The following is an 18,439-nucleotide window of genomic DNA, read 5'->3' on the forward strand; positions in this document are numbered from 1 at the left end:
CGTCCCAAATTAGCCCCCACCTTAACTTTTGTTAAACTCTCAGTTAGTCAAAAATACATGATTGGTCCCTAAAGATTCTTAAAAAATTGCAACAAAGATCCTCTTCATCATCTTCGTGATGAAGCTTTAGTAAAAGCTTAAAAAAACACATCCGTAGATTAATAATAACAAGTAAATTAATTAAAAAAACAAATCCGTAAAGTATTCTCGTCACCTCCACTTAGACCTCGAGCTTCTATACCCTTCACCCTTGATGTAACACGCAATGTATGAGGGATACAAAATAATAAAGTGGTCCCATACGTAGGAACCATCTCTGTTGGGCATCCAAATACAAACTGCCTTGACACATTTTCTGAAATATATATCAAACTTTCCAATTAGCTAGCTACACATTACTATACATGCATACATATACCTATAATTCATATCCTGTATATATCTGCGTATATAAGATTTTTTGAATAAAAATGAAAACTTTAGATTCATAAAACCCAAAACTCCGATTTTTTTGTGTATCATAAAAACATCAGAATGTAAGGTAACTAGGTACTATATGATGAAATTAAAACTATTTGTCCTAAAATAAGAGTGTCAACTGTGAATAAAGATCAAAACTTTAAATTCGTAGAGAACATAAAATTGGGGTTTTTAAGTGTATAAATAATATTAATATTAATAAAACATAAAAAGTAGGGATCAAACGCAAGAGAAGGAGAAAAAAACTTAAGCCGGAGATTGAGAGCCGTGGAGGTGGCGGAGCTTAAGAAAATTAGATTTTTGGGTGAGAAAAAGAAAGAATACTTGACGGATGTGTTTTTTTAATTAATTTACTTGTTACTATTAATCTACGGATGTGTTTTTTTAACTTCACTAAAGCTTCATCTTGAAGATGATGGAGAGGATCTTTGTTGCAATCTTTTAAGAATCTTCAGGGACTAATCATGTATTTTTAACTAACTAAGAGTTTAACAAAAGTTAAGGCAGAAACTAATTTGAGACGTTATTTGACATTTAAGGATGATTATTGCAGTTTTGTTAATACAGGGATGATTTGGGCAAAAAATCATAAACACAGGGACTATTTGAGCAATTTTGTCAAATTTTAAAGAAACTATCAAAAGTTGTGTTGAAAAATTACAATTTAAAATAGCGTTACTCCATATTTAATTGAGAAATACTAAAAAACGCTGTCTTCGTCACCGTACCTTAAAATTTGAGGTGAACCCACTCCAAGACAGACACACAATCACGCATCAGGCACGTGAGCGAGAGAGTCACTGAGACATGGAGAAAGCTACAGAGTCTGCAAATGGCTCATCGCCTGCCCAAAAATCATCGGCTAAGGTTAATCCTCCACCAAATTTCATTTATTTCTTTTTTTTCACATAAAAGAAAACTTCAAATGCCTATTTAATTTGATTTAGGGTTTCTATTGTAAATTAGGGTTTTGCATCTAAACAATAACCTAATGTATACATGTTGTACATGCTTTTATGTCCGATCTATTCTATTTGAAGTTTTGTTTTGTTTCTGCATGTACAAATTGTAACCCTAAAACAGCTTAATAATTTGCTCATGCCATGTTTATGCTGTTGGATGTACTGAGTGTTTTATATTTTTTTGTTATTGCAAGTGCTTATAAGTTTTTTAGTTTGCTTTTAGCCTTTATAATATACTCCTATTACTTTACATGATACATGATAGGCATGTTTATTTTTTTTTTTTTTTATTATTTTTTTTTTTTTTTTGAATAGGTGATGTGTGGTGGTATGGTTTTCAAAAAGTATGATATATTGTTTCATAAGGGGGGTAACATTAGTACCAACATTTTTTTTAATGCATAGAATGAAAGTTCATTTGCGCGCTAAAAGGACTGCAAGTACATTTGTTGCTCATAATTAGGAGTGAAAGTTCAGTTTTATGCTTGAGCGCAATTGATCTCTGGCCTTCTTTTAACCTGCAAATGAACTTTGCCCTGTATCGAGCTATTTCGAATTTTTTATGGTAGTCTCATGTAAAGTTGTACACTTAACCTATAATATAATTTTGACTTTTTTTTTATGTAGAAATCAAGGGGAGGGCCACCTCAGAGTTCTGTTGATACGTTTGCTGTGCAATGTAACGACTGTTTCAAGTGGAGAACATTAGCAACTGAAGAAGAATTCGAAGAGTTTCGAAGCAAGCAAAGTGAAGATCCATTCGTTTGCACCAAACTTGAAGGAATCGTGTGCGATAAACCTGCTGATATCGAGTATGATTCTACTCGAACATGGGTGATGGATAAGCCAAACATCCCGAAAACCCCAAAAGGGTTTCAACGAGTAATTGTTCTGCGCAGAGACTACTCTAAAATGGACGTGCAGTATGTTACCCCTGATGGAACAAGAGTACGAGCTGCTCCAGGAATCATCGCTTATCTTAAAGAGCATCCGGAATACAGCCACCTGTCACCAACTGATTTCTGTTTTACTTCTCCAAAGGTAATGAGTGATACGATTCCTGATTATGTCGAGAAGAAAAGTCCTAACAGTAGTGTCAAGAAACAGAAGAAAACAACTTAAACACAGGTTTCTTGAAACTTAGGGTCGGTTTCTTGGTTTTTATGTGACTTTTAATGATGAAGTAAAAAGTGGATTCCGTAATGTATGTTTTGTGGACTTGTCTGAATTGGGATCCTTTTGTAGAGTGGCTGTAGTGGTGGCCATGACTTATTAGTTATCTGGAATTTAGTAGAATCAGTTGTTATGATGATCTTGTTTGTGTGTTGTTTCTTGCACTTATTATTACACAACTGTTGATTACTGACTGAATAGAAGTTCAGAACTGAAATTTTGAATATAATTGGATTACTACAAGTTCTTAAATCATAATGCATACAAGTGTTATTTCAATTTAAGTATCATTTTGTAGCTATATTGATTGATGATCTTGTTTGTGTGTTATATTGAATGTGGATAAATACATTCTATGGATTGTGTTGTAAACTTAACGTTGCATTAAAACGCGTTAAAAATTTATACTTTGTTTTCTAAAAGATTGCATTTATACCACCATGGTGGCCTCGTTCGCCTAAATCTCGAGTCATTTGACCCATATTTTGGGCGGGCTCGTGCACGTTGTCTGCTCACATGTCAAGTGAGTTTTGGCGAGTTCGATTGTGAGCGAGTATGGGCGAGACCGGGAAAACGTGGGTGAGTCTGGTGAACGAGGACAAGTTTGACGAGTTGAATTATGACCTCACCAATGATTGTCTGGACTTGCCCGAGATCGCCCATATTACACTCGACTAAACTCGCTCTTGTGGGTGGACACCGTTGAACAAGATCGCAAATTCTTACTTGGTCGTATATCCGGTGACAGAGTTCGCCCAAAATATGAGGCGACAAAAAATTTGGCAAACGAGGGTAGTATATGCAACTCTTTTTAAAAAAGTAAGTATTTTCGTGAATTTGCCATTATACAAATGGCAAGCAGTGAGCTGTTTGCAAGCGTTATTAGTGCTTTTAACACAATCCCAAGTGAATAAGTTCATATGACAAGAAATGAATAAGTTCAATGTATACATATATTTAAAGTAAAATCAAGGAACATAAATATTGTTTTTATATGTTACAAAAAAATGAGTTGAAATCTCTCCTATGAAGTGATATATATACAAAGTTACAAGATTAATGAATGGATTGATACACTCTCTTCCCAAAAAAAGTTGAAATTAATGTTTGGGATTTACTGTAATGTTAGCAGTTCTATAGTTAGCATCAACAGGTTATTTTTTCAACTGTCTTTGACTTTGACTTTGTAACGTGCTAGTCGGGGTTGGTGTACTCTAGCAGCATGTGCGGCGACCGGTATATTTTCACCAACGTCCAGTACAGAACCTCCTCTACTCCCAGCTCTCCTTCAGCCCTAGCGGCATAAATATCCTCACAAATTGCAATCAACCTGTACAGTATACCAAATCAGTTTCGGAAACATAAAAAAAAACAACAAAATAAGATCAATGATTCCAAGTAAATGTTTTATAAGGTACCTGTCACAAGACGGAAGGTTCTCAAATGGGATTCTCATTCGAAGATCGGAGCACTGAAGCCGTATGAATCTACCAACTGCTAACACAAATGTAATATAGAGACCCCATATACTGAATTTACTCAATGTCTCTCCAAGAAAACCCTCTGAAAAATAACGAAAAACATAAAATCAGACACCACATAAAAAAACTCACTTCACAAGCTCGAAAGCTTGACGAACAAGGAAAAAGCCAATATATATATATTCTATTTTTTTTTATCACACAATCGAAGATGATTTGTACAACTCGAGTTTGATCAGTACACTATAGTTACAAAATAATGGTATTATACATTGTGCATCAAAAGTGTAATTATATCGTGTGCCCATTAAAAGTTAGGGGATTGATATTTCTACCGTTGAAAATAATAAATTCACCATAACTGTGCATTAAGTACTTGTACAGTACAAGTCTATAATGCATACGTATGGTGGATTTATCATAAACTCCCTTTCACATAAAACTTACGTGGCGTTTCTTCTGACACAACAATCGCCATGGGCCCCATCAAATCTCCACACACACTCGAATTCACTAAACTAATATCATAAAAAGACCACCATTGCGACTCCCCACGGTTCAGAAAAAGCATCCCATCCACGCCAGGCGCCTGACATAATCCATCATTTCAAAATTCAGATAACTCATTAGTCGTCACAGGCTAATAAAAACAGGTGAGAAGAAATAAATAAAAAGAAAATAAAATACCTCCTGGTCTAACGGCCTAACGTCCCCAGAACCCGTGACGCGAAAATACCGAGGATACGTGTTGTTAATCCGAAAATGATTACTAGTATTATCAAAAACTTGTTTGATGTCTGAAGGATTAGGAAGATCTGAATGATCTAAAGTTTGCCCAAACATCACCATTTCTTTATTCTTAGGCCTATCTCGAGTAAGTATCCAACTGAACTTCATATCCATGTCTTCATTGATTGATTGACTGAATTTAGTTTGAATGACGTTTGGAACAAGCCATAAACTAGTGGCATCTGCTTGGCAGCATATTAGTTGGATATCATTTACGTTATATGGTTCGAGATAACCAAAAGGGTCAAGATCAACCGTAGAATTGAAATCCGACATTGGTGTTATCGTGCAGAGAGTTGTTTGGTACAACATCAATTTTCCACCGTTGGTTTTTAGGTCAAGTTGAATGCTGGCATCATTTATCGGGTTTGCAATGTTTGTTGGGTTCCCGCTACTGTACATCTGCCAATAAATACAGTTGACGTTTGTTTTAGGAAAATTTAAAATCTGTGAAAACTTGATATATCATGTTATAAGTGTAACAAAGATCGAAATCTTACAAGCATAGGAGCCCAAATGACGATGATTAATATAAAGAATAAGCAAATCCCGTTGGAAAATTTAGTCATTTTTGTCTGCTTGTCACCTTGCTTATGGGCCGCTCTATTCAAAACTGAATCACATTTCACAAGGTACAAACTTGCATTTATGTCCTCCAACTACAACAAGAAAGAAAAAAACAGTATAATAATAATAAATTTTGTAACTTTATGCAGCAGATAATGTTTGGATGTGTTTCTACTGTTTATAGTTGTAAACAAGTTATGAGAGTTCAGTTATTTCTGACTATACAAGTAAGGTATAGATAATATGACTAAACAGAAGGGTAAATTAGTCATTTTGAAAGCGTACCTTGAGCCAGTCATACATAGTTAACGATGTGGTAGTGCAAGACCAATCAAGCACGCATCTCAACTCATAAAGGAACGGTAGGGCCCGGTAGAGTCTATACCCCAAATAATTAACTCTCGAAACACTACTGGTCAAAAACTGTCTGTACAACGTGCTCTTGTGCGGGACCCCTGATCGTATTTGCGCAGCTTGAAGCGAGAGAGAAATTGATTTCGTGAGATATATTAAACGGAGTGCTAAGCCAGCTGCATTTTGTTGAGTCGGTTTTGTGCTCCAAGCGTAATCCGTTACACAATAAGTAAAAAGAACGAGGTTAAAAATGTAAAATACCACTTTCCCGGTAGCGAATGAACACAAATATATGATCCGATCGAGCACGATTAAAAAGAAGATAGCCATTAGAATGAACACGAACTCCTTTGGAAACTGATCTTCGAGTTGATAAACATCAAGTAATTCACTATTGTTTTTTATAACAGATTGGTAGAAAATTGCAACCAAGAAGAAAACAGCCAAATCTGCACCAAACGTATACGCATAAAGATCGATTTCTCGTTTTCCACCACCGATTACAGACACGATCGTGTACGGAAAACCGGTTTTTTCAAAAAGATTTGTACGTTGTGCTTCGTTAATCTCCTTTGCCACATCCGCTGCTGGAGTTAACGATTTGTAACGTTCAGTTAACGTGCATTCTTCTTGTGGTGATGCATATACAACTTCGAAAACCGCTAATGCAATATTAGGGTTTTCTTCACTTCTTTCGATGCTTTGAACTTGGACAATACTAGGGCACGGGCAAACGGTTGGGTTTGATTCTTTACATCTAGCATCATGAACAAATCTAAGAACTTGGTTAACACCCGATTCGATTCTTTCGGGTTGGATTCCGTCTACGGGCCACGTTCGAACGTCCATCGACAACTGGACGAAATACGGGGGCGATTCGGCTTCTTGGGTTAGTGATTTCCAGTATCGAGTACAGTTTCTGATGATCGATTTTGCAAATTTTTTTGCAACATTAATAACTTTTTGTGTGTTTCTTTTCCAGTTCGAAGTAACAAGAAGCTCGCTTTGATTCGATACTCCACCTTTAAGACTACTAAACTCTGTTGACGAAACCAATTCGCTGTCTTTTGCGGTTATCGAGCTTTGAATTAGGGTAAATAGGTATACCAAAAACAGAGGCAATAAACTGATAACGAACGAAGCAGAGATCTTTTTTGTAGGGAAGCCCCATTCGGTAAGAAAAGCTGATTGGATGGTGAAACCACAATGTTGAATGATGATTTGGTACATGTATTGAAGCAAGATGTACAACTCAGTGTAGATCAGCATTACGACCCAGAACGTGTAACTGGGGCCCGTATTGACACAAAGTGCATACAAGAACAGAGCTGCAAGATACACCATTGAAAGCAAGCTGAAGTTCCAAAGGAAGACAATGAGAAAACAACAATAGCATACAACATCGTTGTTTGATCGCATCTGAGACCAAATATGTCTGAAGATTTGAGCAATAGGTATTCTTGGTGATTCACTTTTATCAGATATAACAGAAGCCGAACGATCAAATGCCATGTCACCTTCATTTTTATTTTCACTTTCATGTTTATCAGCCTCTAACGATGATGAAGGAACATCTGAATCCGTCTCTGAACTTTCATGAGGGATATTAAAGTAATTTGCTAAATTGGAAACGGCTTGGTTCCCGATCGATTGTACTTGCGAAACGCCGTCACCGATCAACTGCACAGCAGATTTTAAGGAAGCTGCCCGTTTAAAGGCGTTGTTATTCTTTTGAACGTCTGAAGATTCATCTTCAAACTCGGTTATTTCAGATATCGATGTCAATTTCGGAGAATCAACAGCCGATAAACTTTCGAAAGGATAATACGATTCAATAAAAGCATCTGATTTTTGTTTTTTGGGAGTAACGTCTTCGTTATCAAGATTCAAAGGCGTTGGATCGATACTTTTTCGTCTCCTTAAACCTTCACGCAAAGGAGAACAGTCGGTAGAAACGGGTACGGGTACGGGTTGTGGATCTGTACTATGAAGTTGTATTTGTAAATTAAGCATTTCGGATTTCATCTTTTCGACTTGCAAATTACGTTGCCGTTTCATCTCCTCTGCTTCACGTATATACTGTAACTGTGCGGTTTTCCAAGCAGCTTTCTTTTCCTGTTCGCGTACAATCGCACCAATTTGTTCAGCTTCAAGATAACGGAACACGTAATCGAACTCTTCAGAAGCAAACATATACGATTGTAACGATACTAGTACAAAAATAATGATCTCAACTAAAGCCGATCGTGATGTGATCCGAAACCCATAATCATACTTGTAAAATCCGATAACCTCGTAGATATAATCCACCGTCTCACAATTCCCGTCGTTAAAAGAGCCGACGAACGGAGATTGATACGCTAACGAGAGGACTATAACCGCAAAGTTGTAAATCCGCAACCACTTAAAGATTTTGTTCTTCTTCTTTAGTATCGTGAGCCTCATCCGAAAGAAAAATAGGGCAAACGCTAAATAACCGAGGTGTAAAATATCGTACTCGAGGGTTCCGGTTATTAGTATCAGCGCAAGAACGAGATCTAATAAATGACAGTAACAGTATAGTCTCAAATAGTCAAGAATAGTCCACATTGACTTAGTTTCAAACGAGAGATCTCGCCACACGTAACTATTTTTCCGTTGCGATATCATTTTTCGGTAAGTATAAGTTCCCGAAAAACTACCGAACCGATCTGCTCGAAGCTTGAAACATGCAAACATGAATACCAAAAAATAACCGCTTAATACTCTCGGATCATCGACAATAAGTCCAAGCCAACAGTCACGACAATAGTCAAAATATTGACTCGAATTCCGCCAGCAATCGTGGCAATTTGTGGCGGTCTCGCGTTCGTTTGAAGGGATTTTGTTCCTCCAAATGGCGAAGTATTCGAGTACGAGTACAGTAGCAAACAAGAACACGAATAACGGCCATGCTTTACGTATGAGCTGGCGACCTAAGAGTACGCACGCAGCAAGAGATGCGATAAACAAAATTGATATGAAATTAAGAAGTAAAAAACTCGCGATAAGCAATGCAATCATTGTGATTTCGAGCCCGAAAAGGATGAACATGTTTTCCATCCAAAACTTCAAGTAAACTTTCAATGAAGTTTTCTGCATATCGAATCGTTCTTTTCTTAAAGCAAGAATTCGTTTCTTGTTCCATTTATGGCTCTCGTTAACACTCCCCAAAAAATACCCGAGTAGGTATCGTCTACTGCTACTCTCCCCGATACCCGTTTTCGTACCCGAATCACCAATTGAAGGCCACGAACTACTGCCTTTCATCCTGTTGTTTTCAACACTTGAACTAGAATTTGCATTGTTTTCTATATTTGGTGAAACATCTTCTTCAGAGAAGAACAACGGGCAAGGTTCTTCCCATTGACCAATACCACGAAGCCAGCTAGGCATCATCTCAAGCCAATAGAAGACGTTGTACTGTAGGGTACAAGCGGCAACCACTAACACCTTAGCCCGCAACCCGTCTTCAATCCCCCAAAACCCTGACTCATATACCTTCAAACCAAGAAAAACGGATAAATTATAATACTTTTGACCCGGGAACATACCCATTTGTCCACCCAACATCTGAAATAAATACTCAATCGTTACAAGAAATCCCGTGTACACCAGAAACGATTTCGACGGGACCTGTGAAGCTTTTGGTAAAACAGAACATAAAACGATACCAAGAAGATAGATAAACCCAAACGCACTAATTGGAGATATGGCAGCATAGAACATAGCAGCAAACAAGATCTTTTGGCTGTGCCATATTATAAGCCTTCTAATAAACCCTATAAACCCAAATTGCACTTTGTTTGGATCCTCTAAAGTTCTATATCTGCTTTGTCTTCTTTCATAACTATAAAGTTGCATCACAATTGTTATAGCCAAAGATTCATAAACATTTTCTAATAATGAGCATTCAGGATTGTAACCAAGAATTGTATAAAGATCGAATCTTTGAGATACCCATGACTCAAAAGTTGGAAAAATGCTTAATATATAGCTGAGACTAAACATGGCGATCGCGTATAGTTTCAGTGGGAACCAAAGGCGGCGTTTCGTCTTTTGAACAAGTTGTCTACCGGTAATCCAGAATAGGAGAAGGAAGATAAACCCAAATGAAACAAAATTTGGTCTTGCCATATAAACTGTGACAAGTATTGTTACAAACGCAATGTATGTGCCAAATGATCGATACAATGATAGAAACTTCTGACCGATTGCACTCAGATACGAAGCCACTTTTCTCTCTGAAAAAGGATCAAAAAATAGATAAGTACGTGCTTTTGTTTATACTATTTGGATGGTTAAGGGTGTAAAGACATGCATATAATCAGTTTTCTTACAGCTACAACTTCACCCCATCCAAATTTGATTATTTGACCAGATATAATAAGAAATAATATCCATAGGTAGAGGTGGCAATTTTGACCCATAATGGTTGATTTGGGTTATGTTTTATCAGAGACATGTCAAACACGATAAAGAAAAGAAATTAGCTTAAAAAGAAGCTGGTTGAACGAGTCAAATGGTTGAAAGTTGTCAATGTATTTTTAGCTTACAAAACCTCTCAACTCCTATATTTGAAAGAACTAATTTATTCGGTAGAAAAATATAGTTTTAGCAAACAAATTTGCAACAGTAACTCTTTCATATAAATTAAAAAAAAAATTTGGGCCAACCTAACAAGGACTGCATGATATGACCTGTTTGACCATTTCCTTACCAACACACCCATTTTGCCACTTTCAACAATAAGTTTATCCAAGGACATCAACTAACTATTCTGATTACGAAAATTCATTGATCAGTTTAAGTGCATATCCAATCACCCTTATTTGGGTATTGATATGTGCGGTTTTTAAGATATTATAGCGATCCGTTCAGAAACAGAAAAGTGATAGGTAACAAGCTCACAACATGGTTTTATGACAGCTATACTTGAGTGATTTTCCAAATCTCAATATGTTAACCATTAATAATCAGGAATCAGAAATAAATACCCACACATTCCAAACTGATTAATGTGCTTTGGATCACAAATATCAGTTTAAATCCACATCCAAACACCCTAATACTTGATTTACGTCTGATGCAAGACAAGTTATTACCTTGAGATGGGATATCATTATTGTTTCTGGCAGTACCCGAGGCATAAACAGACAACAAAACCGATTTATTCAAACCAGCCTTCAAGATGCTGAACCCAACTGGAGGACAAGGAGTGTGTTGCACAATTGCTGAAAACGAAAACAGCAATTTATACCCATGTTTGTGAATGGCACAAAAGCACGCAAGCAACGCTATTACCACGAAATCCCAAGGGCTATTATGTTCATAGAGACCTGTTGCAAATTAGTTCAAGTTTTTAAACATTAGGAACACCACAAATTAGAAGAAAGAACCATGATTAGTTAAATACTATTAGCAGATTACCATAAATGAATAAAGGAGGTATTTTTAGAAGGTTGTATATATGCCTAATAAGTAGGCTGTGGATGTTTTTCAACCCAATTGACCAATCCCCTTTGGCTAATGTTTTTATTTGACCCGTTTGAGATAAAAGACAACCCATGGACCAATTATCAGCCAATGGGTTGAAAAAGGTGAATAACCACCTCTAGATGTAAACAAAAATAGGTTTAGTCAAACAATCGTACCTAATTGAGATATAATTTCCAAGCTAACGGATCCACTTTTCTCCAATGCTTGAGACACAAGCGTAATTTTAAGAGAGTACAGCAAAGCGAAATGTATCTCGCACAGAAGAAGAAGAGTTTGCCTTACTTTGTTGCTGATGTTATGGCTCAAAAGATATAGAAAAAAGAATATCACTGGAAAATAATTTTTCATATTAGATAGGTTTTCATGCAATTGAATTAAGTAGCAAGTAAATAATACAATCAAAATTGACGTACTGTATACAGCATGAATGAAACCAGGTTTCATAGCGATAAGAAAAATTAGCACTAGCATGATAGCCCGAGAACATTTCTGTAGTCCCCAAGCAATGGTAGCCACAATTAACACTTTTGTTTCTTCTTTAACTGCATTTATAGCCACAGTTATGCTGTTAAATAGGATCAGAAAAGGCTATATGCGGGTTAGGTAATGATAATAAGACTTATTTTTACTGGTATCACTAGTCTGACAATTTGTTGTGATCAAGAAGCTTAAGTTACATTTATTTACAATATTATCCACTGTCCACATTCTGTGGGTCCCAATTTGTTGTAATTCAAAAATCCAATTCTTCAAAAACATATAAATGAGACCCAAAAAAGGAAATTGAACTGATTTGCTTTAGCATAGATTAAAAAGAGAAGATTTAGTGACATATCACCTTCTTCAGGAGTAACATCTCCATTTGACGACTGGTGGTCCTCCTCATCGGATATATAAAGGAAAACTGAATTGTTCACAAGATTTCCAAGTGCGACCAAAACCCCGAGACAAAACTGAGCGAGTATAAAAAATCCAGGAATAGGATAATGCCATAACCCCACCATTTCCCAAATCTCCATGTCCTGCTTATGTAAGAAAAAAAAAAGTTAATATGAATAACTAATTAAGAATCATGATAAACAATATATGAGGTTGTATATGACTTTGTGTGAACTTTCAACTCTTTTAAATCATTCTTCTTGCAGCTATACTTCTTTATTTGACCCATATGAGATAATGCATAGCCCAATAGAAGAGTTTACAAGTAGATGGGTTGAAATTGCCACCACTTGCGAAAAGAAGAAATTTTGGGGTGGGGGAAAAGAACAAGACATTGTTTCGGATAGAAATTACCTTTCCAAGATCCCAATTGAGATACGTAAATGCCACATTGAAGATATATGTACTGACAGCCCATAGGAGAATGAAGACAAGAAGCAACCCATTTAGCCGATGCAAACGAAACAATGAAGGGAAAGCAAATATAATGTAACCGACATATACAAGTAACCCGAACGCGCATACACTTGCAAAATAAAAGCTCCATATAGCAAGGGCAAACAAGGAGACCTGTCAAGTTCATCACTGAAAATTTAACAAATAAGCCCAAATATAACTGATACGAAATTAAACTTAAACAGGAATCTAGTATTTAGATCAACAATAAAGAATACAAAGCTGATGCTATCTTAGTACACTTTTCTATTCTTCTTGAACTTTGGGCTTGCGGGGATGTCTGGATGAGCATTTTGAAAGGTATTAATAAATACCTTGAAGAGTCAAAAAGAATCAGAATATATCAGTTTATTAAGCCCAGGGATCCATAATTAATTCTCACATTAATCCCAATAATCAATTTACTTTCCAGAAACTTCAAGATGCTAGAAGGGTAGGTAGTGGGAAACTAAGAACACTAATTTATTTGCCTATAACTACGATTGCAAAAGAACAAGCCATAAATATAAAAATAACATATAGGTATCATTTTAGGATATGTACCGGGACACCATATGTGAAGAAGTTAATGCTGAATGTCCGAAAAACTGCACCTCGTAACAAAACATTGGTGTGTCTTACGCCAGACCTGGAAATAACATCACATTCAATTAAAGATCTCCAAAAGTGTTCATGCAAAGAACACAATATATTCTTATTCTTATTAGCTTTTAAAAGAAGATAAGAGAAACATAACAGATATACATCATTTCACATGTTACTTACCTTGATTCACGGACGAAAAAAGAATTCTGTAAGGGCAAAAGGTGCTCAGTCAAGTTGCCTTCTCTGTTGGACATAAACGAATCCATCTCTTCCAAATCATATTTGACAAAAGATAACTGAGCACAACATCATCAAATGAAACACGATTTAATAGCAGTGAAATATTAATTAAAAAAAAAAAAAAAGAGAAAATATTTACAACATTTTTTAAAAGGGGTTACCATGAAGCAAAATATAACCAGTGAAAGGCCTGAACAGACTTGAGTCCACTCTGAAGTTGTAGAGATTTTATACAAGCCAATAAATTCACCTATCATATTGAATAACTTTGGGAACCCTAAAGGGAGCTGATAGACATATAGCAAGAATATACTGAATCCTGCATACAGCCAAAGCGGTCTCCACCATCTTCAAAAAAAAAAAGTAAAGATATATAAGCCAAAATTTGAGTAACAGCCAGTATAAGAATTCAAGATTTTTTGAAGTGGAAAGTATTACAAATGGTGTCCAGATGTGTGTCACCAAAAAGAAATTGTGGTTCTAAATTTTTGATTGTTCAGGGTAAATACAATCAAACTTGGAGAAGTATGTAAGAAATTGCTTCAAGAAACTATTATGAGATCCTCAAGTATAAGCATGTGATTCTCCAATTCTGATTCTTCATATCACGATAATCAAGTTTATATGTTAGGAATTTAAAGGAGTTACTATATGATTCCAATCAATTTTGGTTCTTCAAATTGCAATAATCAATTTCTTTAAGTATGCGAAAAGCTAATTATGATTCTGATTGTTTTGAATAGAGGATAACCAGATTTAGAAAAGCAAGCCCGGAGTTATTGTATTGTAACCGAAACTGATTGTTGAGATATATAGAAAATTACCAAGTGTCTTAACTTACGTGATTCTTATTCTTTAAAGCACAATAGTAACTTGAAAATCCACATTCATCAACTACTATTAATTCAATATCAAAAAACCAAAATAATAAAACAAATTCACCTGAAGAGGCCATGGAAGTTGCTCGTTAAGGACCAATCGACAAGACCCACACAACTACAAACAAAAAATGGCAAAAAAATCCAAGAAGAGTAGCTGATTCCCACAACTAATTGAACAGCAGGTAACAGCAAGCAGAAAGCAACCTTCACATGTGAACCTTCAAAGTCGAAGCTTTACAAGTTTGAGAAATTTGGAAAAAAAAAAAAATAAAAAAAAATGAAAAACAAAACTAGAGATGATAATTGCAACCCAATTACTTATTGATGGGTTGGTTTAGGACGTGTTTAAAGCAGGTAAAGATCATGCAGATGGAAAGTGACAGAGTCTTTTAATGTGTATGACCGCCTAAATTATTTTATCAAGAATTTAGAATGATACTTTATATTTTAAAGAAAAAAGGGCTTGTGTTTTAACCGGACCCCGTCCTTTTTTAATTTGGAGCAAAATATGACTTGTTTCAACCCAAAGCCGTTCCGACCAGTTACCCAACCCACCCATATTATCATCTCTTCTCTAATAAGAATACAAAGAAAATTAATTAGTACTAACCTATTCGATCAAAAGCTGATGAGAAACTGCTTAAAAATGTAGACGTCTGTCTAAACAAACCTAATCTGCTTTCATGGAGTTCAATAAAAGCAGTGAACGCCACTAGAAGTTGAACAATTAATTGATATATCACTATAGGTGATCTCCATGTTTCAACTCTGAAAAAGCATACAGTTCATCAGTCTGCATGCTAAAAATATATGACAACAGATTATACTAATAATAAGCTTTGACAGATAAGTAAATTAAGGAGCTCACATCATGAATCCTAAAAGTTCTGCCCACCAAGGTACATCTGCATTGCAGTCTCCGCACACAATGGCCCACGTGATAAGAAATGTTACTTGGGAAAGAATTACAAGAAATGAAAAAAGAATAATGAACCATAGTAGTGTTGTCCCTCTTGATTGGAATCCTGCAAAAGAAAACCTAAGAATGTAAGTATTATAACATACAAGTATGCAAAATTCAAATTTTAAAGACTAGTTTAAAAACAAAAACAAAAAAACTCTCTACCTCTTTTTGGAGGAGTGAATAGTATAAGTAGAGAGGCTAACAAATTGACGAGAGAAAACAAACTCCAATTGAGTAAAGCAGCTGCAATAAGCAAAAAGGATGAGGGTGGGGATTCAATAGAGGCAACAAATACTAAAATAAAACAAATCGAATGCACAAGAACGATCCATAGTCTAGGTGTTTTGGCATTGTGTCTTGAAACTATAATTGTGTGATATATGAAGTTTTAATAACTTCCGTTTGGGCAAATCACGATTATCTGAGGATTTACATGTAAATGGACCTGATATAAATCTATTACCAGAATCAATTTTGTTGCAACTACTTACCACTCCTAAACCGAATATCCATATGTATCTCAGATTGTTATTCATATCAATTTAACAAATTCAATTAAAATAATAATAAAGAGAGTTTCTACTCTAACAACTAACAATCCATTGAAATGTATATATTCCTGTAGTGATCAATGAACATCAAATAACAATATCTAAAATGGTAAATAAAAGACCTCTTCATTAAAGTTAACATTTAATTTAACATACAATCAGTGAAAGAATTATCAACAAAACAGCTATATTATTAGCTAATAATTATCTAAATAAAGTACTAAAATCTCCACACATTTTGAGAGAGAAATAAAATCAAGTGAAATACAGTAAACAGTACTATTAACGAACAAAATTAGGTTTAAGCAATCTGAAAATATGATTGATTACCTGTTAATAGGAGTGATGGCAACACAAAGCCGCCGAGAAATCTCCCCATAATTCACGCAGATTCATATCATCGTCATCATCTTAATAATCACCTGATTAATCACACTTGAAGCTTAATCCACTATGTATTTGTACTTAATATTAATATTAATTAATATTCGTATGCATATGATGATTGCGTTTTCGTCAAGTAGCAGTAACAACAGAAAGTCAAGATGAGAGTGGATCTTGAGTTTGAATGGAACTGGAATTAAGTGTGTGCGTCAGGACGTGGGCAATTAATAAGAGTTTTAGGTTTTATGCAAGGTTTTTAAACCCGGTTCCACCCGGTTATTCACCATTTTTCAATAGAGCAAAAGAAAATAATATGTCGGCTACAAAAATACAAAACTCAGTCTCTTTTTTTTTAATTAATGGTTCAACCGAATGGTTCGGTTATTCGGTTGAACCGGTGACCCGTTGACCTGGTAGAACCGGTGACGTGTTGACCGGTTCAATTAGCCGAGTTTATGATAAATACGAGATTAAATGTTAAAATAACTTAGACGCTTAATTGAAGTGATCAAAGTACACATGTATTTTGTATTAATAAGACTTGATAACCTAGTCTAGCTTACCAACCAAACCGTTTACAATTAATTTAACAATTAACCATTCACAAGTACGAGTAGTACGATAGAGATTTAGGCAAGGTAAATTTTTTTAACAACAATTTTGTTAAATCGCAACTTTTAGCAAGGAGCTAGAAGATATAAATAATTACGACGACTCAATAAGCTATTCGGTTAGATACATCCTTACCTCTATTACAATTACAAATCAATTAAAAAAAGAAAGAGAAATGACGAATAGAGTAAAAATGTCACCTTCTTTCAATCGTCAATCTAAACAATGACATCATTGCAATAATTGTTCCAAATATTACTCCGTAACGGTTAATGTACAGATAATTGGTGAGTTTAGTCTCTTAATTACATGAGATACAAAGATTAGTGTGTATCGTTGTAATTAGAGAGAATGTGTAATTCCTATTATTCTAGTCAGTTAAAATGTCTCTTTCATTACCTTTTACCTCCATCGAGTTTTTTCACGTTAAATCTCGATGCCCCTTTATTGTCATTATTTCAAATTATTATCATCGATTTCCTTTACTTCACTGTTATTTTTCTCAGCATTAAAAACAATGGTATATTATAGTCGTAGTTCTAGTAACCGGGTAATATTGGCAAGGGTTCAAGATTTACACGTGTATATATGTATGTATCGTTAGATTTTATTTTTAGTGAAGACAACTTACACATTCTAATATGATTTTCTTCACTAATATACATATTATTCCCACCCATGGTGTGTTTCGATAACACATTTTAAAGTTTATGAGAGCTTTAAAAAATAGAGCTTATAACTTGTGTGAGCTTATGATTTTAAGCTTTGTTTGGTAGCATAGAAAAAGTAGAGCTTATGATAAAATGTAGAGCTTAAAAATTAAGCTTTTTGTCACTAGTTTCTTAAAAAATAGAGCTTATAAATAATAAATAATAAAGTTAATAGTATACCCTTTTTATATTATTTCAAATTTTATAATTGGGTCATTTTAAGTCAATTCGCAACAATAAGTTTCGGCTCGAGCTATTTTATCAAACACATACAAATAAAATAAATTCCAACTTTCAGCTGAAATAATAAGCTCCGGCTATAAGATTTCAGTTCCACTTCTAACTTCCAGCTCCAGCTAGTTCGACCAAATACACACGTACTTAAACTCAAAAGCTATTGATTTCGGGGCACTATATCTCAAATTTAGTGCACTTGTGTAGGTGTATTTGTTTCTTTGTTTGCTATAGGCATGCTGCCTGTGTTTTATAACCTTGTGAAACAACCCAAATCCGCTTATTCGAAAACGATAACATTTTTTTAACAAAGTTAAATACATCAAACGCACGATCTGTTTAACACTAGTTTTAACGTGCCCAATATACAATGAAGCACATGTTTAACATATGACCAAGTCCAAAACGTACAATTCGACACCTTTCGACCCGTTACACAACGAGTGGGTAATTACGACCCATTTAAGCTACAAACCGGGTTAAAACTCAATAACCTAACCCGATACCAAGAGCATAATCCCGGGGATTTACCAAGTCCCCAATCCACGTCCGAATATCCA

At 35.2% G+C, this 18,439-nt stretch overlaps 2 protein-coding genes across 2 annotated transcripts; one reads left to right on the forward strand and one right to left on the reverse strand.

Annotated features, from left to right (window-relative positions):
• The first annotated feature begins 1,195 nt into the window (after nucleotides 1-1,195).
• LOC139855561 (methyl-CpG-binding domain-containing protein 4-like) lies at nucleotides 1,196-2,850 on the forward strand. Its single transcript, XM_071844800.1, has 2 exons — nucleotides 1,196-1,347; nucleotides 2,070-2,850. Exons 1-2 carry the CDS (start codon nucleotides 1,288-1,290, stop codon nucleotides 2,562-2,564), a joined length of 555 nt encoding a protein of 184 aa, XP_071700901.1. The 5' UTR covers nucleotides 1,196-1,287; the 3' UTR covers nucleotides 2,565-2,850.
• A 740-nt stretch (nucleotides 2,851-3,590) lies between these two features.
• On the reverse strand, nucleotides 3,591-16,476 carry LOC139855920 (piezo-type mechanosensitive ion channel homolog). Its single transcript, XM_071845161.1, has 19 exons — nucleotides 16,270-16,476; nucleotides 15,551-15,631; nucleotides 15,293-15,449; nucleotides 15,035-15,192; nucleotides 14,486-14,642; nucleotides 13,705-13,891; nucleotides 13,484-13,599; nucleotides 13,262-13,346; nucleotides 12,617-12,832; nucleotides 12,162-12,345; nucleotides 11,737-11,865; nucleotides 11,479-11,652; nucleotides 10,930-11,163; nucleotides 5,738-10,068; nucleotides 5,386-5,544; nucleotides 4,784-5,287; nucleotides 4,544-4,685; nucleotides 4,034-4,178; nucleotides 3,591-3,945 (listed from the first exon to the last, which is right to left on the reverse strand). Exons 1-19 carry the CDS (start codon nucleotides 16,316-16,318, stop codon nucleotides 3,810-3,812), a joined length of 7,344 nt encoding a protein of 2,447 aa, XP_071701262.1. The 5' UTR covers nucleotides 16,319-16,476; the 3' UTR covers nucleotides 3,591-3,809.
• Between the last annotated feature and the right edge of the window lie 1,963 nt (nucleotides 16,477-18,439).

Source organism: Rutidosis leptorrhynchoides, chromosome 6 (assembly GCF_046630445.1).
Source record: "Rutidosis leptorrhynchoides isolate AG116_Rl617_1_P2 chromosome 6, CSIRO_AGI_Rlap_v1, whole genome shotgun sequence".
NCBI classification, from domain to species: Eukaryota; Viridiplantae; Streptophyta; class Magnoliopsida; order Asterales; family Asteraceae; genus Rutidosis; species Rutidosis leptorrhynchoides.

What these genes read in the sequence shown, in the direction of transcription:
- LOC139855561 (XM_071844800.1), top strand. Translation starts at nt 1,288, where the DNA reads ATGGAGAAAGCTACAGAGTCTGCAAATGGCTCATCGCCTGCCCAAAAA. An exon ending in CCCAAAAATCATCGGCTAAG is followed by an intron (nt 1,348 to 2,069) that starts GTTAATCCTCCA and finishes TTTTTTATGTAG; the next exon opens with AAATCAAGGGGAGGGCCACC.
- LOC139855920 (XM_071845161.1), bottom strand. Translation starts at nt 16,318, where the DNA reads ATGGGGAGATTTCTCGGCGGCTTTGTGTTGCCATCACTCCTATTAACA. An exon ending in TAATGATATCCCATCTCAAG is followed by an intron (nt 10,069 to 10,929) that starts GTAATAACTTGT and finishes ATCCTTTTTCAG; the next exon opens with AGAGAAAAGTGGCTTCGTAT. An exon ending in CTATGTATGACTGGCTCAAG is followed by an intron (nt 5,545 to 5,737) that starts GTACGCTTTCAA and finishes TTCTTGTTGTAG; the next exon opens with TTGGAGGACATAAATGCAAG.